The sequence below is a fragment of the Triturus cristatus genome, chromosome 3_2, assembly GCF_964204655.1.
Source record: "Triturus cristatus chromosome 3_2, aTriCri1.1, whole genome shotgun sequence".
Lineage (NCBI taxonomy): Eukaryota > Metazoa > Chordata > Amphibia > Caudata > Salamandridae > Triturus > Triturus cristatus.
The window spans coordinates 1,229,934,812-1,229,953,433 of NC_140584.1; the positions used below are offsets into that span (position 1 = coordinate 1,229,934,812).

Here is an 18,622-nt window from a genome sequence, read left to right on the forward strand (position 1 = left end):
ACACTCTTATGAAAGAGAAAATGTAGACCAGCTTGGAAGGATGCCATTGAGTTTTGGCGCAAGGAGTCACATAGGAGGTCAGAGTAAGTGTTTCACGAAGCAGAGAGAAGTAGACTGGAGTCTGGAAAAGCCAAGGAACAGATGTTACAGGAGTAATTGGAGTAGGTAAAATGAGCGCAGGCTGACAGAGAAAGAAATACTGACGTTGCTGGTATTTATCCCGTCCTTTCAGAGGACCTAGCAAGAGTGGCCCCAGTAGAAAGACCAGTTAGAGTGCCACCGCAAGTACCACGATACATATAATAATGATATAGTAGCCCGAAGGTTCTTGAACCACCCACCAATTGAACAGCGCATAGCTGGTGTTTACATGGTCCAACATTTGACTACGTTGTCAATAGGAAATTGAGAGGGGTGTAGCTAGAGAAGGAGCAACACCTGTGATTTGATGACACCCCTAATGTACAAAGTGCTAACGAAAAAGTAATTTTTGAAAAGTTTAGCTTGAAAAAAAAAAAAAAAAAAAAAAAAAAGAATTGTGGGTATTTCGAATTTGCAAATTGTTCAAGAATACAGGTTTGTGTTCTTGGTGGTCCAGTGAGCCAATGTGCTGGGTCAAGTCGGTGAGATTATGACCCCCTGAGTGCAAATTGTATGTAAAAATAATTTTTCAATTGAGCGAATTATTGCAGTTTTTATGGAATTGAGTAGTCTTTTTGTCTTTGACAGCTTCAGAGTGAGGAGAAGGTGGGGGCTGTGTAGAGCAGTATGTGATACAGAAATCGGAGACAGATTCTGACCTTGTAGCCAGTGTAGGTGGGGGCCGGTGAGAGGAGCAGAACAGAGGCACTGCTTAGAAAGCTTCTCTGACATCGCATCTGTGCAATGCCTGCAGCCGGAACAACAAAAAAGTTGGCTGGCAGTCCAGGCTCAGGCCGCGCTGAGGGGCTATTTTTAACTTCTCTGATAAGACAGGGCAGCTGAGAAATGTAAGTCGAGAAAGATTCCCTTGTTCAATTCTGTGCAAAACGAGTGCCCCGAGGAAATGTCTATGGAGAAGATTTGTTTTATTTTTTAGAAAATGCTATATTGCTTCTGGCCAGAAAGTAAAATGTTGCTCTTGCTTGGAATTTTAAGGGCTATGTGCCTATATAAAAACGATTTTCAAATTCAGACATTTTTGAATTGTGGCCACAAGCTGCCACCAGTTGCATTGGATAAATGATCCAGTGGTTAAAAGTCTGTGAGGAGAGATGAGAGGTGCGTCTTCGTCTGGGACATTAGGGTACATTGTGTTGACGAAGATGCATAGCTCATTTTTATAAAAGAAAACAAACAGGTTCGTGTGTTCTTCGTTTTTGATTATTATTGCTGATTCTGTTTTTATAAAAGAAAACAAACAGGTTCGTGTGTTCTTCGTTTTTGATTATTATTGCTGATTCTGTGTGTCAGACTTGACACGGTGATTTCAGATGGGGGTGTATAGGGCAGGTAAATAAGTTATTGATTATAAGCCTGACAAATTAAGCAGGCCAGAGTGTTCGCCTCTGAGCTGTAGGTACTGTAATTGCGCATCGCTGCTCATTTATATATGTTAGTGCAATTGTCTATGCTTTCTGTGCTTGGTATACTGATGGCTTGGCATATGTATTTTATATATGTTTTGTTTTTGTGTTGTATTGACCAGTCTGTTTAGCGTTTAATACCAAGTTCTCCTGTGCAAGTACAGAGATAGTCGTGACGACGGCGATCTTTGCACAGCGCTTGGCTGGAACTTGTTCACAATTACTAAATTTCACAGACGTGATATTACCTTTATCATGCTGTCAAAATAGCAGACAACACGTTATCAGTGTATGTCTAATTGGTGTTGGAGATGAATGAAATAAAAGGAAAAATTATGCAAGACTAAAATATTTTTCACATGACTGCCTTTCTCTTATAGACAGGCAGCCTCGGTCATATGTTTCCAGATTGGACATTAAGGAACAATTATGATCTGTGCACTCGCATCTTAACTCTTGAAGGCCTGTTTTAAATAAGGACTGCCACCACAGAGTGACAAATGAGGCTCGGTATTTAGGGTAATGAGAAAATATCTGACAGGATTTCCTTTTTAAAGTTTGCTTTAGTAAGCTCATTCTTGTAAGTGGTGGCCCCAAAAGTTGACTTGTTTTTAAATTAGGCTATTTATTGTATAGGTGGAAATTATTGCAAAATGACTGATTTCTTTAGCAGATAAATTATTAATTATCAACATTAACAACTGTTCTTAAACTTGGTTTTCCGAATATTTAGGTAATTTAGCATTCCTATTAGGACCTCCTAGCATTAATATTGACTTCAGGTTGGTGTAGGTTCATGTAATAAGGATATTTGCATATGAGATGTCATTTGGCCAGCTTATGAGCTAACACAATGAGGTTTGTGCAATAATTTGAAGGATTTCTCGCCATTTCAAATACGCTGTGTATCTCCTATAATTTTGCTTACGCCCAGTAGCTACACACAGGGATTAATAGTGTTGACAAGACACAGGGTTTGATAGTGTTTGACAGCAGTGAAATCTGTTTCAGATTTCCTCCTGTCAAAAAGGGGGGGAAGGAGGAGAATATTGGCTTTCTGCTGGCCCCTGAGGAGGTTCGCTTCCCGCTAGCCCCTTAAGAAATTAAGCCCCTTAGAAATTAGCCCCCTTAGAAATTAAGTCGAGGAAATAGGTATGGTGCTTTCCCCTTTTTCTCATGTTTTATTGTGATCTTTCAGGGGAATTAGTTGTGGGCACCGGAACGTATTCAATTGATTTCTGGTTTTTCCCAGCCCAAGACACAAAAAGACTAAAGTCCTCAAGAACACACTGTGGCATTTGAAGAATTAAAGAGAGCTTTATGTCAAGCACCAGTTTTAGCAAACCCTGATTACAACAAATCGTTTATGCTTTTTGTGACAGAGCGGGATGGAACAGCACTATCTGTCCTAACACAAGATCATGCAGGTAAACACGAGCCCTGTGCTTATTTTTCTAGTACATTAGACCCAGTAGCACAGGCTTTGCCTGCGTGCCAAAAATCAGTTGCAGCAACGGCCTTAGCCATAAGACAAAGTGACTTGATAGTGCTGGGCCACCCTCTGACAGTACAAGTACCACACGCAGTAGAGGTTCTCTTGAACCGGACACAAACACAACACCTGACTGTAGCTAGACTGACAGGCTATGAGCCAACGTTATTTCAACCACACATAGAGATCAGACGATGCAACATACTGAATCCTGCTACCCTTTTGCCCTCCAGTGCAGAAAGCGTTTCACCACACGACTGTGTTGAAGTAATACATACCGTGACTAAACCAAGACAAGACTTGACAGACGTTGCACTCCCAGACCCCGACCTAACACTATAAGTTGACGGCTCATGCATGAGGACAGGGGCGGGAGAATTAGTGGCAGCATATGCAGTAACTACTGATACTGTAATAATAGAGACTAAAAGAATAGACATATTGTCAGCACAAGCAGCAGAGCTCATCGCCCTGACACAAGCATGCATAAGAGCTAAGCACCTGAGAGTAAACATTTACACCGATTCTCTGGCGAGAAAGAGGTTTCTTGACCTCTCATGGGGCCAAGATACAGCATGGCCCCCATATTCAAGCCCTACTGGAAGCAATACATTTACCAACAGCCATAGCTATCCTAAAATGTAAAGCACATACTAGAGCCACAGATACCATTTCCCAAGGCAATGATCTGGCAGACCGAACAGCTAAACAGACAGCTCAGACCCCACTAGACATGACAAAGTTACAGGTTCAATAAGTGTCCAAAGCCATGACAGTTAGGGATCCTTCCAGGGATGTACAAGACATACAGACACATGCTACGATGGACGAATTAAAGAAATGGTCGGAACAAGGAGGGGTACTGACTGATCAGGGTTGGATGACAAGGGCAAATCCACATGGCTTCTTCCTGATTCGATGGTACAAGTGATTATAAATACCGCACATAGTCCTGCACACTTAGGAGAGAAAGCAATGATAGATAGCTTACAGAATATATGGTTCAACAAGCACCTGCGTGCAGCAGCGAAACAAAAGGTCAGAACATGTATGATCTGTTGCCAATTCAATGCAGGTAAAGGCATTCCGATGGAACAAGGTGGATTCCATCCACCTGACCACCCTTTTGAAGTGCTCCAAATGGATTATATCCAAATAAACAGATGTAGAGGTTACAAATATGTCCTGGTACTAATGAAGCAGGTGTCCCTTCTGTTAGGGTATACCTGGAAATTCCATTGTGTGCGACATCCTGAAGCAGCAGGCCTTGTAGAAAGACATAATCAGACATAAAAAATTTGCGCAGACAAAGGTGTAGATTGGATGGTAGCCCTGCCGGTTGCCCTCTTTTACATGCGAATGGTAGCTCATTCTAGAACAGGCTTATCTCCCTATGAAGTGGTCTTTGGTAGACCACCAAATATGTGGGCACTCCAATGCCTAAAAGATTACTGATGCTGACAGATTACCTGGCTTCCTTGATGTCTGCACTACTCTCTTGTTGTTCGCAGGTTGCTGCCGCCTTCCCTGACAACACCCAGGTCAAAGAATACTCCATCGCTCCTGGATGAAAGGCGCCAAAGTCAGTGCTCTGGACCACGGGGACGGCCGTTAAAGTCAAAGTGCACCTTCACCACTCTTTTACAAAGGAAAAAGACTTTAAACTTGGATTTTGGATTTTGAACACCATTTTCTAGAGGAGACTCCCCAGAAGTTTTCACAAAGCTAAACTTTGATCTAAGAAGTCAGAACCCGTTTGATCAATTAAGTCCACTAGGTGGTGAAGCGGTTGAACATGTATTCTGGCTCGCATAAGATCTTGGACAATAACATAAAGCAAAAATAAGAGAGCAAGATAAGAAGCAAATAGATGTATAGTGACTGTAATTTTTCAATCTCTTCTGTGCATCACGATAATATGTATCAGCTTAATACTACATGCTATTTTTCCTCCTATTGCCTCACTCTTATACTCCTCCACTAATGATACCATAAAGCACACATTTAGTGATCTGCCATCCTATGAGCTATCATATCGACTTGCCTTACGCAACAATACCTTTATTCAGATGCTGCACCATTCACATCAGACTAGCAATGCTACAGACTGCTGGGTCTGTGGCCGACTCCCCCCCTATCAGAACTATAAGGGAGTTTTGCCCCTCTTTCTCTATCCGTTCACACACAATGGCTCCTGTGGAGCATGGTTTAGTTTGATTAATTCCCTAGATTCGAATTCCGCAGTTTATCAAGACAACTGGGTATGGGGAAACCTGAACTTAGTTTTGCTTAAAGTCTGCTACCCTAACAAGGAGGGACTTCCCAAAAGAACAGGAACTGATCTAAGAAATGAAGTATATGGATTAGGTAATTTTACACTTAACCTCATGATCCTGAACGTTGAATCTGAAGCTACACCAATCTTGCCCGCCATGTCCGTATCCCCAGTAAAAGGGGAATTATGTATAAGAAAGAATGGCTCCATACACATGGGCCATAGTAAATGCACCACTGTAATAAAATTTAGTGATCAAGGCAAGTCTACATTTAGAGCTTCTCGTCATTCCTACTTTATATGTGGCCAGACCGCATATATACGCCTACCTCTAGATTGGGATGGTACCTGTTACATAGCATTCCTCCTACCACCTGTTTTCCTAGCTCCTCCTGATTATCATAGAAATACTCATTTAGTACACAATAGACAGCAGAGAGATCTCCCAATTGTCGATTACACTGAAACAGCATGGGAAAAATACACAGATTTCAATAAAGGTTTCTTTCCCTATATAGGTGCAGTTACCAATAGTAAGCTGATACGTAGATTAACCAGAACCCTTGAAGCAGTAGTGAACGAAACTATTTCCGCCTTAGGCAATTTAACAGAAGAGCAGTCTGCTATGCGGATTGTTGTGCTTCAAAATAGTCTTGTCCTTGACGTTATCCTGGCCGATAGGGGCGGAGCTTGTAGGGTCATCAAATCAAGCTGTTGCATTTTTCATACCAGAAAATTCGCCATCTGTATATAAAGCCATAACTCGCCTTCATAAGATTGTAAGCCAGATACACCAGAATCCAGGCACCTGGACTTGGTCCGGTTGGTTTTGGAGTGTATTATCTACCTTTGGATGGAGGGTCCTATCCTTCCTAGGTATTGGCTTTCTCATACTATTCAGTTGCTGCTTATGCCTAGAATGTGGACCAGCGATTTGTGGTCTGTGTGCCACATCGTGTATTCCACCACCAAGATTTCGTTCGTCCCAGAAGAAAAAAGAAGAACAAATGATGCTATATGAACAGATCAATGGATTGATGAAGATTGATATCTCTTGACGGGCAAGTAGGGGACAAGGAGGGAATGTGGAAATATGGATTTTTATGATCAGTTATGTCCCCTATCTTGGACCCCAACGGTTTCATGTATAAATCACAAGTACATGTATGTTCCCTCCAGTTCCAGTTATGAAGACGCAAATACATGTGCGTCCACCGTTAACATGTCCTCTTTCAGATCCGCCATGAATGGGCCGGATATTCCATTCCTAAGTACGAAAGGCCACCGGCTTTATATGGTTCACTTATGCTATTTTTCAGTCCAGGCGAGTAGGCCCTGATTCTGCCATCAAGCTTTTCCTGCCTTCTGCCTCTGAGAGCTCCAGTCTGAGCCTGCATCTGTATCCATGAACTTTGTCCTCATTCTCTGCGCAGCTAACAGTGCCTGACATCAGCTTGTTGCCTGCCAAAAACTGTATTTCACCTTCGAAATTATCTGCTCCGCTCCCTGCCCAATGCATTCCTGTCTAGTAGTTTAAGTAAACATCCTGCCAGCTACCGAGCAAAGGCCCGGCTTCTCTGTCTTTATGCAAGTAATTCATAGCCCTGTTACTATGGACGATTTCTGCCCCCGCATATTGTGTAGACACTTAGACGCTTGTACACGCACTCACAGTCAATATAGTCAGTATAGAATAAGGTTCTACTCCGAGAGACCTTTCTTTTTGGATAACATAGTTCTTTAAACATAGGATGTTAGATATGATTTGGGATTAGGTTGACATAACCCCAGACTTTTGTCTCCACATGTAGAGCTAAATGTCAAGTCCCTTTCTCCCTCTAGCCCCACGTCAGTTACACGTCATGCTCGAGTTGAGCACAAGTAAGGCAAAGTTCCAGTACAATTCCAGCAGATCACGCAACCCCCTCCAGGTATCCACCCACACATGACAAATTACCCATTATCATCAAGTGGACGCCCACATGGACGCCCACCTTCACGCCTACTTACACGCCCACATGCTCTTATCTCATTCTCTCTTGCTCTTTTGCTTACGTACAATTGAGAAATGTATATATACTGTACTCTGTGAATAATGTTTTGAGAATATTGAGAATACTTTTGAGCCCCTTTCCAGATCCAATTTTGGTGATGGAAATATTCTCCCTTTGACTCGAGTTATTGGAATAAATCCCTTTATGAACCTGATACCACAGACTCAGCCTCTTGCTTTATGCATGATCTTATTGATATTCTGAAATTCTGAGAGCGTAATATTTTATTTACCACAAGTTGTTGGCTCCAGTATGGCAGAATGCTGGAATTCCCAAGTGTGCAGAGAATGTGGTCAAGAATTGTATGGTATGTTTGAAATACAACCCTGGTAGAGGAACCCCAACTCCAGCTGGTCATTTTGCGCCTCCATCATATCCATTTGAAGTTTTGCAGCTAGATTTTATCCACATGGAAAGGTGCAACAACTTGAAATATGTATTGGTTGTTGTTTGCGCTTTTTCAAAATGGATAGAAGCATATCCCCTAAAAGACAACACTGCTTTATCCACAGCCAAAGCCCTTGTGAAGGAATTTTTTCCTAGGTTTGGAATGCCAAGAATGGTGTGGAGTGATAATGGGAGTGAATTTGTGGGTCGAGTGATGAAGAATGTGTGTGAGGGATTAGGGATTAAGCAAAAGTTTCACGCTGCAAATCACCCCCAATCAGCTGGATTAGTAGAGTGCTACAATGGCACTCTGAAGCTAAAGCTGGCCAAAATCCAGGCGAGCTCCGGTCTTAAATGGCCTGACGCTCTGCCTTTAGCACTCCTATCCACAAGAATGACTGTGCATTCACGAGTGGGACTTAGCCCATATGAAATAATTTTTGGCCGCCCGGCCAATGTATGGGGTGTGCCAAGACCGACGAAATTCAGCGAAATCGAACATCCAGTACTGCTTGATTATTTGTCTGAATTGACGGCTAAATTGCGTGTTTTACACCAACAGGTGCATGATACTCTCCCCCAGGCCTCTGAAGCTCCAGGACACCCTATTGACCCTGGCACGTAGGTGCTCATCAAGAACTTCCAGCGAAAGAGCAACGATGAACCCCGTTGGATTGGCCCTCACCTCGTACTTCTGTCTACAAGATCAGCTGTTCGAGTAAAGGGGAAAAAGAACTGGATTCACGGCGCCCACATCAAGAGGATCCCTTTGCCTCTACCATATGACCAGTGGGTCCAGGAGGGTATCGCCGACTCTGAAACAGAAACTGTACCTCGTTTTGTACCATTCAGTGATGCACGCGTAAGAGGCACAACTTCAGCACAACAGAGTGACGATATTTTGCAAGAAGCTGTGCCACCGTCAATTCGATTGGACACTACAGAGCCTGAACTCTTGTTTCAAGATCAGACAGTACCTGGCCGTTTCCGCTATAACTTGAGACCAAGGCCTATGGACAAATAAATATTCTTTTTCCTTACCTTTTTGTTTTTGATATCACAGCTCTCCCATCTGAAGGACTTTCTTGATTTTTCTTTTTCGAACCACCATCCGGGTTCAGCCGCAGGGTCGCGGTGCCAAGACTTTGGGGTACAAGCCGAAGACGTTAGGTCAACGGTTCTGGTTGGTCTAGGGCGTTCCCTGGACCGACAGGCGTACTCCTTAGCAGAAGATACTCACCCGCCGCGAGCGGCACGATTAGAGGATGGAGTTTTTCAAGATGGAGAGACTCGCTGTGGAAATGAACTTTAAAACGAAAATGTGTAAAATAATGAAGAGCAAGAGTTTTGTATTATTATGTCTGTTTATACTATGTAGTATGGTAGTGTTTACTGTAGGATTTGTATTCTTCTCCTCTCAAGAGCTCATTGCACCCACTGTACAGCCTATACCTCCTCCTACTGTCTCCTCACACTCTTTTCACCCTCTGCCTGAACATGAACAAGCTAGACGATCAGAGTTTGTAAACAACTCGTTTATTTAGCTCCTGCACCAGCACCAACTAGTCATGAATACAACCAATTGCTGGGTGTGCGGTTTAATGCCACATACCATTAATAAGGGTATTCCTTATCTAGTGCTGCCGTTTAGTTACAATGGATCGTCATGGGCATTCCAGACCATGTTTCTCTTTGCATTAGATGCCTACTCCCCGCGACAACCGCGTTCCATCAGACCTAGCACCAATAATAAAGCTTTAATGAAAGGAGTTGCCGATATGAGCAGAGATATCGACGCATACTCATCTATTCCTAAAGATGAATTGAGAGCTTATGTAGGGTGGAACGCGACGGGGTATAGTATTAGTCTGGGTGAAAGACAGCGAAAAATCTCATCCCCAATTTGGGTCGTACCCCACATAGGTCGGTTCTGTTTACAAGGTAATGGTCAGAATCCAAGAGCTCAACTGGGGAGAAGTGACTGTACTGAAACGTACACTTTTCCATCACAGTTTTCCTCTGCGTTTTTGGCTGCCAAGGGTACATATTTTGTCTGCAATGACCGAGCATATACATGGTTGCCCCCTGATTTCTCGGGCACATGTTATATTGCGAACTTGCTACCGCCAACATTTACTGCCGCCTCTGACTATCACAAGACCAGAGTTTTAAGGGGCGTGATTAGTAAGGAAGATACTGCCGGTCAGGAAGCAGGAGACTTCTTTTTGGGTTTCCTGCCGTTTTGGGGACCTATGGTCAATAGTAGGAACCTGAGGCAACTGACTCGTGTGGTTGAATCCACTGTTAATGTTACGGCTGGTGCCCTTGGTAATATGACAGCTGAGCTCCAAGCCGATCGCCTCATGACTTTGCAGAACCGCATGGTTCTAGACGTTATACTTGCAGACCGCGGTGGGGTATGTAAGGTTATCCAATCTAGTTGTTGCATTTTCATACCAGATAACGCTCCAACAGTTTATCAAGCCATCTCCAAACTGCATAAAATATCTGAATCCATACACGTGGATAAAGGAGATTGGTCACTGGTGGGTGGTTCTGGGAACTGATATCTGCCTGGGGTTGGAAAATTCTGATGGTCATTGGAATGATCTTAGCCATTCTTTTCCTGTTCTGTCTGTGCATACAGTGTGCTCCTGCGATATGTGGCCTCTGTGCTACATTATGTGTAAGGAAACCTGTATCGAGGGACGAGCTAAGTCATAGGATGATGCTACAGCAACATCTCCATGACTTCGTGAATATTGACCTAGACTCGGACTGATGTGAGTATAGTTATTGCCTATGTAAGGGCAAAAGGAGGGTCTGTGGTAATTTGGGACCGCGCGGGAGGCAGGGCCCTACCCCTGTCTATCCCGGTATTAGCGAACCGCGAATGGTCAATGCGGTATGTACAAGTGCTTTGTATAACGTTTTAGCTATAAATGCACTGTGTATACGTAATTATACATTGACTTCGTGGGTTCCATCTTAGAGCGGTGGCCAGCTTATGGTTGCCCTCATATAGGCTACACATTACGAGCAAATACGGGCCTTTAGAACACATGTGCCTTCCTTTGACTTCTCTGTGACCTGGGCAGTTTGGCTCCGCTGCCCCCGGTCAGTCCGGTCTCACGAGCTCCCCGTCCTACGGCCACCTGTGATTAGCATCAGGGTTTGACACACCATAAAGCCTTTTCATCCCACAAAAGCCTCCGGCTAATCTCTTTCACACCTGACTCTTCCTGCTTTATGGCTTGTTTTCCAAACAGGAGATGTTCGTGTTTATTGGGGCCTGTTGATATCTGATGTGGGATCTGAGCCTCGCTGGGTAAATAATTGTGGGCTGGCTTAACTGGAATGTGGGATGGTCATCATGACTCTGCCTTTTCGTTTGTAATGAATACATGTATATGGCCATATCGTAAAACAAGGAATGTGTGCCTGAAGCATGATATTTTGTATTTAAGGAGAAGCCCGTTTCTGTAACTTTAACAGTCTCCTGAGAACATACATTGTGTTGTACTTCTCGGATACCTGTAATTGCTCTGCAGCCAATAAATCGATCTTTGACTTCACCTAGAAGACTCTGTGTTTCTGTAGGTCTGAAACAGGAAGAACCCGAAGTCTTAGGGTGTGTTCCCCTGCACCGCTGGGCTTAAAATTCCCAGTACTTCACTAGCTCAGCCGCCATTTAGGGAAACTTACCAAACCCACACATTTCTGAAAACTAGACACCTGGGGGAGTCCAACAAAGTATGGCTCCCGTGGATCCCTCAAAGTTTCTCCTTCAAGTGCCAGTTCACGCAAACTGCCAGCCAAGGAACAGTCTATGCATACCGCCAGCCAAGCGCCAGTGCATGCACACTGCCAGCCAAGTGCCAGCCCACGCACACCGCCAGCCAAGGGCCAGTCCACGCACACCACCAGCTAAGCACCAGTCCATGCATACTGCCTGCCAAGCGCAAGTCCACACACACCTTATTAAAAAATGTTTAACACTAGGCCTACCCACACAAGTGAGGTACCATTTTTCTCAGAAGACTTAGGGGGATGCGGGGTGGGTGGAATTTAGAGGATTCACGCTGATCTCAGAACTTTCCAACACAGAAATGTGAGGAAAATGTGTTTTTTTTTAACTAAGTTTGAGGTTTGCAAAGGATTCTGGGTAACAGAACCTGGTGAGAGACACACAAGTCCCCCCATCCTGGATTCCCCTTGGAGTCTAATTTTCAAAAATGGTTTCCCTATGTGCCGACTGCGCTAGGGCCCAAAATCCACAGATAGGCACATTGCTAAAAACAAGTCTGTGCCGAGTGGGCTTTATGCCGCCATGGGGGAGAATCGGAGCGGTTTACCCTGATATGCCCCTAAGGGGGGGCAGAAAGACTGTGGCTATTTTATGAGGGGGTGGGGGCATTGGTATGCACATTCTAGGCAGCCCAAATGCCTAAAAAAAGCCAGTAGAATCGCTGGCACCTATTGTGCTTTCTGGGGGCGACCCCCAAGCAGGGGTCCAATGGCGAGGGGGACCATTGGAAAGGGTAAATTCTCCCCTATCCAATGATACGTCTCCCATCTTTCTACATGCTCAGGGGGCTGAGATAGCCCTCTAAGCACATAGAATGTGAAACTGAAATGAGCCTAAAGGTGTGCGCGCTGATCGTCATTTCATAGAAACCAGGGGGGCCTCAGGAGCTGGGGAAGCTCTTCCCCATCTCCCGAGACTTTGGGGGAGAAAAAGAAATTCCTCTGGTGCCTGCACCAGAGGGATTTCCGGTGCCATGTGCCAGGATGGCCGGAAGTCGTCCTGTGCACACAAGCACTGTGGCGCACGACGGCTCCCGTCTACCATACACACAGAAAGGGTTAAATCAAGCAATAGCCAACCAATAAATATTTCTTACGTTACGTTGTGCCACAAACTAAGAGCCTCTAGGCCTGGTACCCTGGATAATCTTAACTGGCAAGAGATCAGAACTAGTACAAGTAACTCTTTTCAACTTTGGTTCCTGAACATGTCTTTAGATATATTTACCAGGCAAGGAATCTTCGGAACCAGGAGCTGGCTCAGGTAGGTTTAAAACGTTTGTTTCCATCAGCGCTCACAAGGTTAGCAAACTAGAGGACAAGAGCACGTTAGCCAGTGAAGGCATGCCTGGATGGTGATAAACAGATACAATGCAAAGGTTCTTCAGGTATTTCTGAGAACAAGTTATTCAGATATGTTAAATTGAAGTTCATGCACCATCAATTTGGGTTTTTTCCAACCTTGGACATTTTTCCCAAGTGGTTCAGTTTGCCCATAGACTCCACCTGCAGGCTCTCCAATACCCGAAAAGAACCCTTATGCATGTAGATTTTTTTGTGCACAGCACTTTACAGAGAGTGCAGAGAGCTCTTGCACAGAACTTTTGATATTGTTAGTGTGCAGACTTGCAGACAGGCCATTCTGGTGTCTCTGAATCCCTTCAACATCCACTTGAACATGAGGCTCGTAAAGCTTTTATCCAAGTTCAGTGAAAAGCTCACATATAATGATCAATTGCATTAAATCATTTCAATGGTCAGAATATATTTATACTTTAATTTGAATGGTATTTATTTATATCGCACTTCATAATATGCACTACACGGCGAACTGTGATCTACCAAACATATTGTTGAAAACTTATCTGAGCTTAACAATATCTGATTAATTATAAACAAGCTCTAAAAGGAATTGCTACTAAAAAAAGTTATTATTTTTTTTGCTATTCATGAACTTCCATTTATTAGGAAGTTTAGGACTGCGGAAAATCTGCAGTCAAGGAGTAGGGGGGACATAAAGCGTAGGACAGGCCTATATGTGTACGTGCAGAGTTCTCCACCCTGACTGCAGAGTCTCCACATTTGTAAACTTACTGTTTAATTGAAGTATGTGAATAGCAAGAAGATGGTAACCTTACACAAAAGTACACCGAAGTGTAAATGTATCTTTGTGAATCAGACCCCAGCTACCTCTAATATTAAACTGACTTGAGAAATTGTTTAAGGTGTCTGGGTTCAAAATTAATTACCAAACATCTCACAGCATAGGAAGACCTGGCCCTTCTCTTACTACTCACATCCACTTTTAAAAACTTCGCCCCCTACTTGGGGGTCATTATCCCAGAACAAAGTTGAATTCTAATACAAGAACAATGGGGGATATTAACAACGAATCGCGGCAAACATCGCAAATCCCGCTTAGCGCGATTTGGAATATCGCTGCCTATCGCTGGTTTGCATCGCCGTGTTAGCGGCATATTTACAATGCCTTGCTCACAGCCGATGTACAAACCTGCGATAGACGGCGATATTCATCATTAGCGTGTTAAATCAAGCGATGATTTCACACGCTAATGAAAAGCTTGATAATAGGGGAGTGTGGATGCAACCAAAGAATCCACCTCCCATTCAAAACATGCCTAAGTCAAGTTTTGAGCAGGCGGCAGGCTCCGGCGTAAACCGCTGTTAGCGCGGGTTTCATCATCGCTTCGTGGTTCCGGGGCCACGTTGTAAATAACGTGATGTCCTGTTTGCGACCTTTTGTCGTGGTGTTACGGGAAGGTACTGTGCATCTCATTAGCGATGTATATCGCTAAGATGCGTGGCGTTACTAAAACGGCAGCTCACATGCGCTAATGTATGTTAGCGCCGCCTTGTTAATAGGGCGATGGAATTATCACCGCTTTAGCGGCAAAAAGTGCTGCTAAAGCGGCGATAATGCCCTTGTAAATATGCCCCAATGTTCCCCAGTAACTGGACATTCTCTTCAAGGCCCTGGCATCCCCACCAGCACTCTGCCCCTTGCATCTAAATTCTTCTACTCCTGCCCGGGATAGCAAGATACTACACAGCGGACGTCACCACTGTATACTTACAATTACGTCAGACTTTTTATAGGAAGTGAGTTTTTTTGCTAATAACTTTGATGTCACTTTGCAAATATTCATGAAGCTTTCCTGAACAAAGATCCCCCTCACCCCAGCTCCTTCCTCTGAAGGTTTCGGGGTGATCCATCACGCAGGGACCGAGTAAAAGGGGGGTCCCAAAATGCAATTTTCTCATGCACTTTCCTTAGGAAATGTTATACAGTGCCAAAGCCAAAAAGGCTAATCAGAAATAAAGCGTGCTTTTTGCGATTTGTTGTAATTCAGTTCAATAATATTGGAACAATCAAGGTTAAAAATGAATACATTTATTGAAAGCTGGGCTCAAGTAAAAAAAATCAACCCTCTTTATTGACTGAGGGGCTTTTTGGAGTGAACTCTCTGATTGTGCTTTACAAATACATATTATCAAATGTTACATATTAATTTAATGCACCTAGACAACATTCTGGGCACCCTAGAAAATCATGTACACCAAGTGACAGCTGTGTTACCCCCTAAACCAACAGTCTTTATTCTGTAGATTAAATTGTGATGTGCATGTGATATAACTTGCTTGGTTCCAGTCCAGGGAGGACCTGGCTTGACAGTTCGGGCTGGACTGTTCCCATGAGGCACAGGGTCAAGACTGATTTGCATATGGCCAGGTCTAAACTGGAACGGCACGGTGAGCAAAAAAACGATGGATTTAGGCCCAGATCTCTGTACTGAATGTATGACATTGTTCTGCATTCTGTCCATCAACTGTTGCCTTTGCGTTCATGTGAAATAAAGCAAAATTCCTGTATTTTATGACCACAATAATATTACCCCCTCTGAAACAATCAAAAAGGCCTTTAACAAACAGCATCAGTGCTTGTTGGGTTCATGATGCTTGCATGGATCAGGCTTTGCATTGAAGCTTGAATCTTGCCTTGTAAACCTCTGTCTGCAGAGGGCCTTAGTGGAGAGGTGCTCTCAGAAGGTATTAGAGTATTGTTTACACCAACGATAAGACCTTGGCATAACTTGTGTAACAAAGAGGCAGTGTAGGTGTGTGTGCTGACGGTGGCACACCTCAGACAGTGATGGGCCTGTAAATGGTTCTTGGCTTCTCTGGGACCACACCTCACAGACCCTCCCTCACACCAGCCATCTGGGCTCTCATATGCTTATCTGTGCAGGTCCCATTGAATCTGCCCAGTCTCCTGATCTCTGGGAAACTCTAGGCAGCACTGGGCGTCCTCAGCTTTGTGTTCTGGTTTCATAATTCCCACAGCTATGTAGAAAGAGATACTCTGTGCAGAAGTAATCTTCCTTTAGCAGGAATTCACAAGTTCTATATCTCTTTCTTTCTTTATTCCCATAAAATCTATTCCTTTTTCCTACATTCTTCTTCTAACTCTAGAATCTGCTCTCTCTCTCCCACTCTCTCTGTCTCTGTCCCTTTCTTTCTCTCTCTCACTCTGCCCTCTGTCTCTCTCACTCACTCTGTCCTCCCCCCTCTCTCTCACCCCCCTCTCTCTTCTCCTCTCTCTCACTTTCCCAGAAATGGCTGTTCACAGCATGGAAAGATAAAATATCTTACAGAATAATCTTAAAAAACAATAGTAGAAAAACACACACTCACCGATAGCAAAACAAGTACTGAGCACTTGAAGGTGGAACAAGACCTTCAGCAACATTTTCAAGATTCTGAAAATAGGAAAAGACAATTTAACATCAGTGTCACTTAGGTTCAAATGTTTCTTTGACTTACTCAGAGCACTTGAATATATCTTTACTTGTTACACTAGTATTTCCCTGGTAGATTCTCTGTGGGTTCATTAAAGATCGCTCTTTCTGTTCCTGCTCACCCTGGATCTCTTACCTTGTCTTGGATCCCACCCTGTACCTAATTCTCTTCAGTACAGAATATACAGAGCAGGTGACAATCTAGAACCTGCATGAGGGTGAATGAAGCCCACTAGGGTACCCTGGCCATGTCAGGGCCTCTACCTCCTCAATCTGTAACCAGCATGAGGGTGACTGCGGCCCACTGGGGTACCCTGGCCATGTCAGGGCCTCTACCTCCTCAATCTAGGACCAGCGTGAGGGTGAATGAGGCCCACTTGGGTACCCTGGCCATGTCAGGGCCTCTACCTCCTCAATCTGGGACCAGCGTGAGGGTGAATGAGGCCCACTTGGGTACCCTGGCCATGTCAGGGCCTCTACCTCCTCAATCTAGGACCAGCATGAGGGTGAATGAGGCCCAGTAGGGTACCTTGGCCCTGTCAGGGCCTCTACCTCCTCAATATAGGACCGGCATGAGGGTGAATGGGGCCTACTGGGGTACCCTGGCCATGTCAGGGCCTCTACCACCTCAATCTAGGACCGGCATGAGGGTGAATGAGGCCCACTGGGGTACCCTGGCCACGTCAGGGCCTCTACCTCCTCAATCTAGGACCAGCATGATGGTGAATGATACTCACTGGGGTACCCTGGCCCTGTTAGGGCCTCTGTCTCCTCAATCTAGGACCAGCATGAGGGTAAGTGAGGCCCACTAGGGTACCCTGGCCCTGTCAGGGCCTCTACCTCCTCAATCTAGGACCATCATGAGGGTGAATGAGGCCCACTGGGGTACCCTGGCCCTGTCAGGGCCTCTACCTCCTCAATCTAGGACCAGCGTGAGGGTGAATGAGGCCCACTTGGGTACCCTGGCCATGTCAGGGCCTCTACCTCCTCAATCTAGGACCATCATGAGGGTGAATAAGGCCCCCTGGGGTACCCTGGCCATGTTAGGGCCTCTACCTCCTCAATCTAGGACCAGCATGAGGGTGAATGAGGCCCACTAGGGTACCCTGGCCATGTCAGGGCCTCTGTCTCCTCAATCTAGGACCAGCATGAGGGTGATTGAGGCCCACTAGGGTACCCTGGCCATGTCAGGGCCTCTACCTCCTCAATCTAGGACCAGCATGAGGGTGAATGAGCCCACTGGGGTACCCTGGCCATGTTAGGGCCTCTACCTCCTCAATCAAGGACCAGCATGAGGGTGAATGAGGACCACAGGGTACCCTGGCCATGTCAGGGCCTCTACCTCCTCAATCTTGGACCAGCATGAGGGTGAATGTGGCCCACTAGGGTACCCTGGCCATGTCAGGAACCTCTACCTCCTCAGTCTAGGACCAGCATGAGGGTGAATGAGGCCCACTAGGGTACCCTGGCCATGTCAGGGCCTCTACCTCCTCAATCTAGGACCAGCATGAGGGAGAATGAGGCTCGCTAGGGTACCCTGGCCCTGTCAGGGCCTGTACCTCCTCAATCTAGGACCAGCATGAGGGTGAATGAGGCCCACTAGGGTACCCTGGCCATGTCAGGAACCTCTACCTCCTCAATCTAGGACCAGCATGAGGGTGTATGAGGCCCACTAGGGTACCCTGGCCCTGTCAGGGCCTCTACCTCCTCAATCTAGGACCAGCATGAGGGTGAACGAGCCCACTGGGGTTACCCTGGCCATGTTAGGGACTCTACCTCCTCAATCTAGGACCAGCATGAGGGTGAATGAGCCCCACTAGGGTACCCTGGCCATGTCAGGGCCTCTGTCTCCTCAATCTAGGACCAGCATGAGGGTGAACGAGCCCACTGGGGTTACCCTGGCCATGTTAGGGACTCTACCTCCTCAATCTAGGACCAGCATGAGGGTGAATGAGCCCCACTGGGGTACCCAGGCCATGTCAGGGCCTCTGTCTCCTCAATTTAGGTCTAATCTACAACATGCATTACATTGAATGAGTGACATTATAGCATTCTCCCGAATACTAACAAATCAGTATGAACAAATGTGTATTTTGAAACTGGTCAAAACATCCGCAAAGGACAGATCAGTATTTGGGATTAGAGACAGGTATTCGTGGATAACAAAACAGCTGTGGTTCAGAAATACTTTCTTTTGCAAAGGCTTTGTTTTCATTTCCCTCTAA

The 18,622-nt window shown here is 45.1% G+C and overlaps 1 protein-coding gene across 1 annotated transcript in view; it reads right to left on the bottom strand.

The window, feature by feature from the left end:
• Positions 1 to 16,356, bottom strand: part of LOC146859531 (CD5 antigen-like) — a 628,425-nt gene extending 612,069 nt beyond the window's left edge. Inside the window, exon 1 of the mRNA XM_085650238.1 lies at positions 16,294 to 16,356. Within this exon, the coding sequence (XP_085506364.1) occupies positions 16,294 to 16,348 (55 nt within the window). The 5' untranslated portion in view covers positions 16,349 to 16,356. The remainder of the gene's footprint in view (positions 1 to 16,293) is intronic.
• Between the last annotated feature and the right edge of the window lie 2,266 nt (positions 16,357 to 18,622).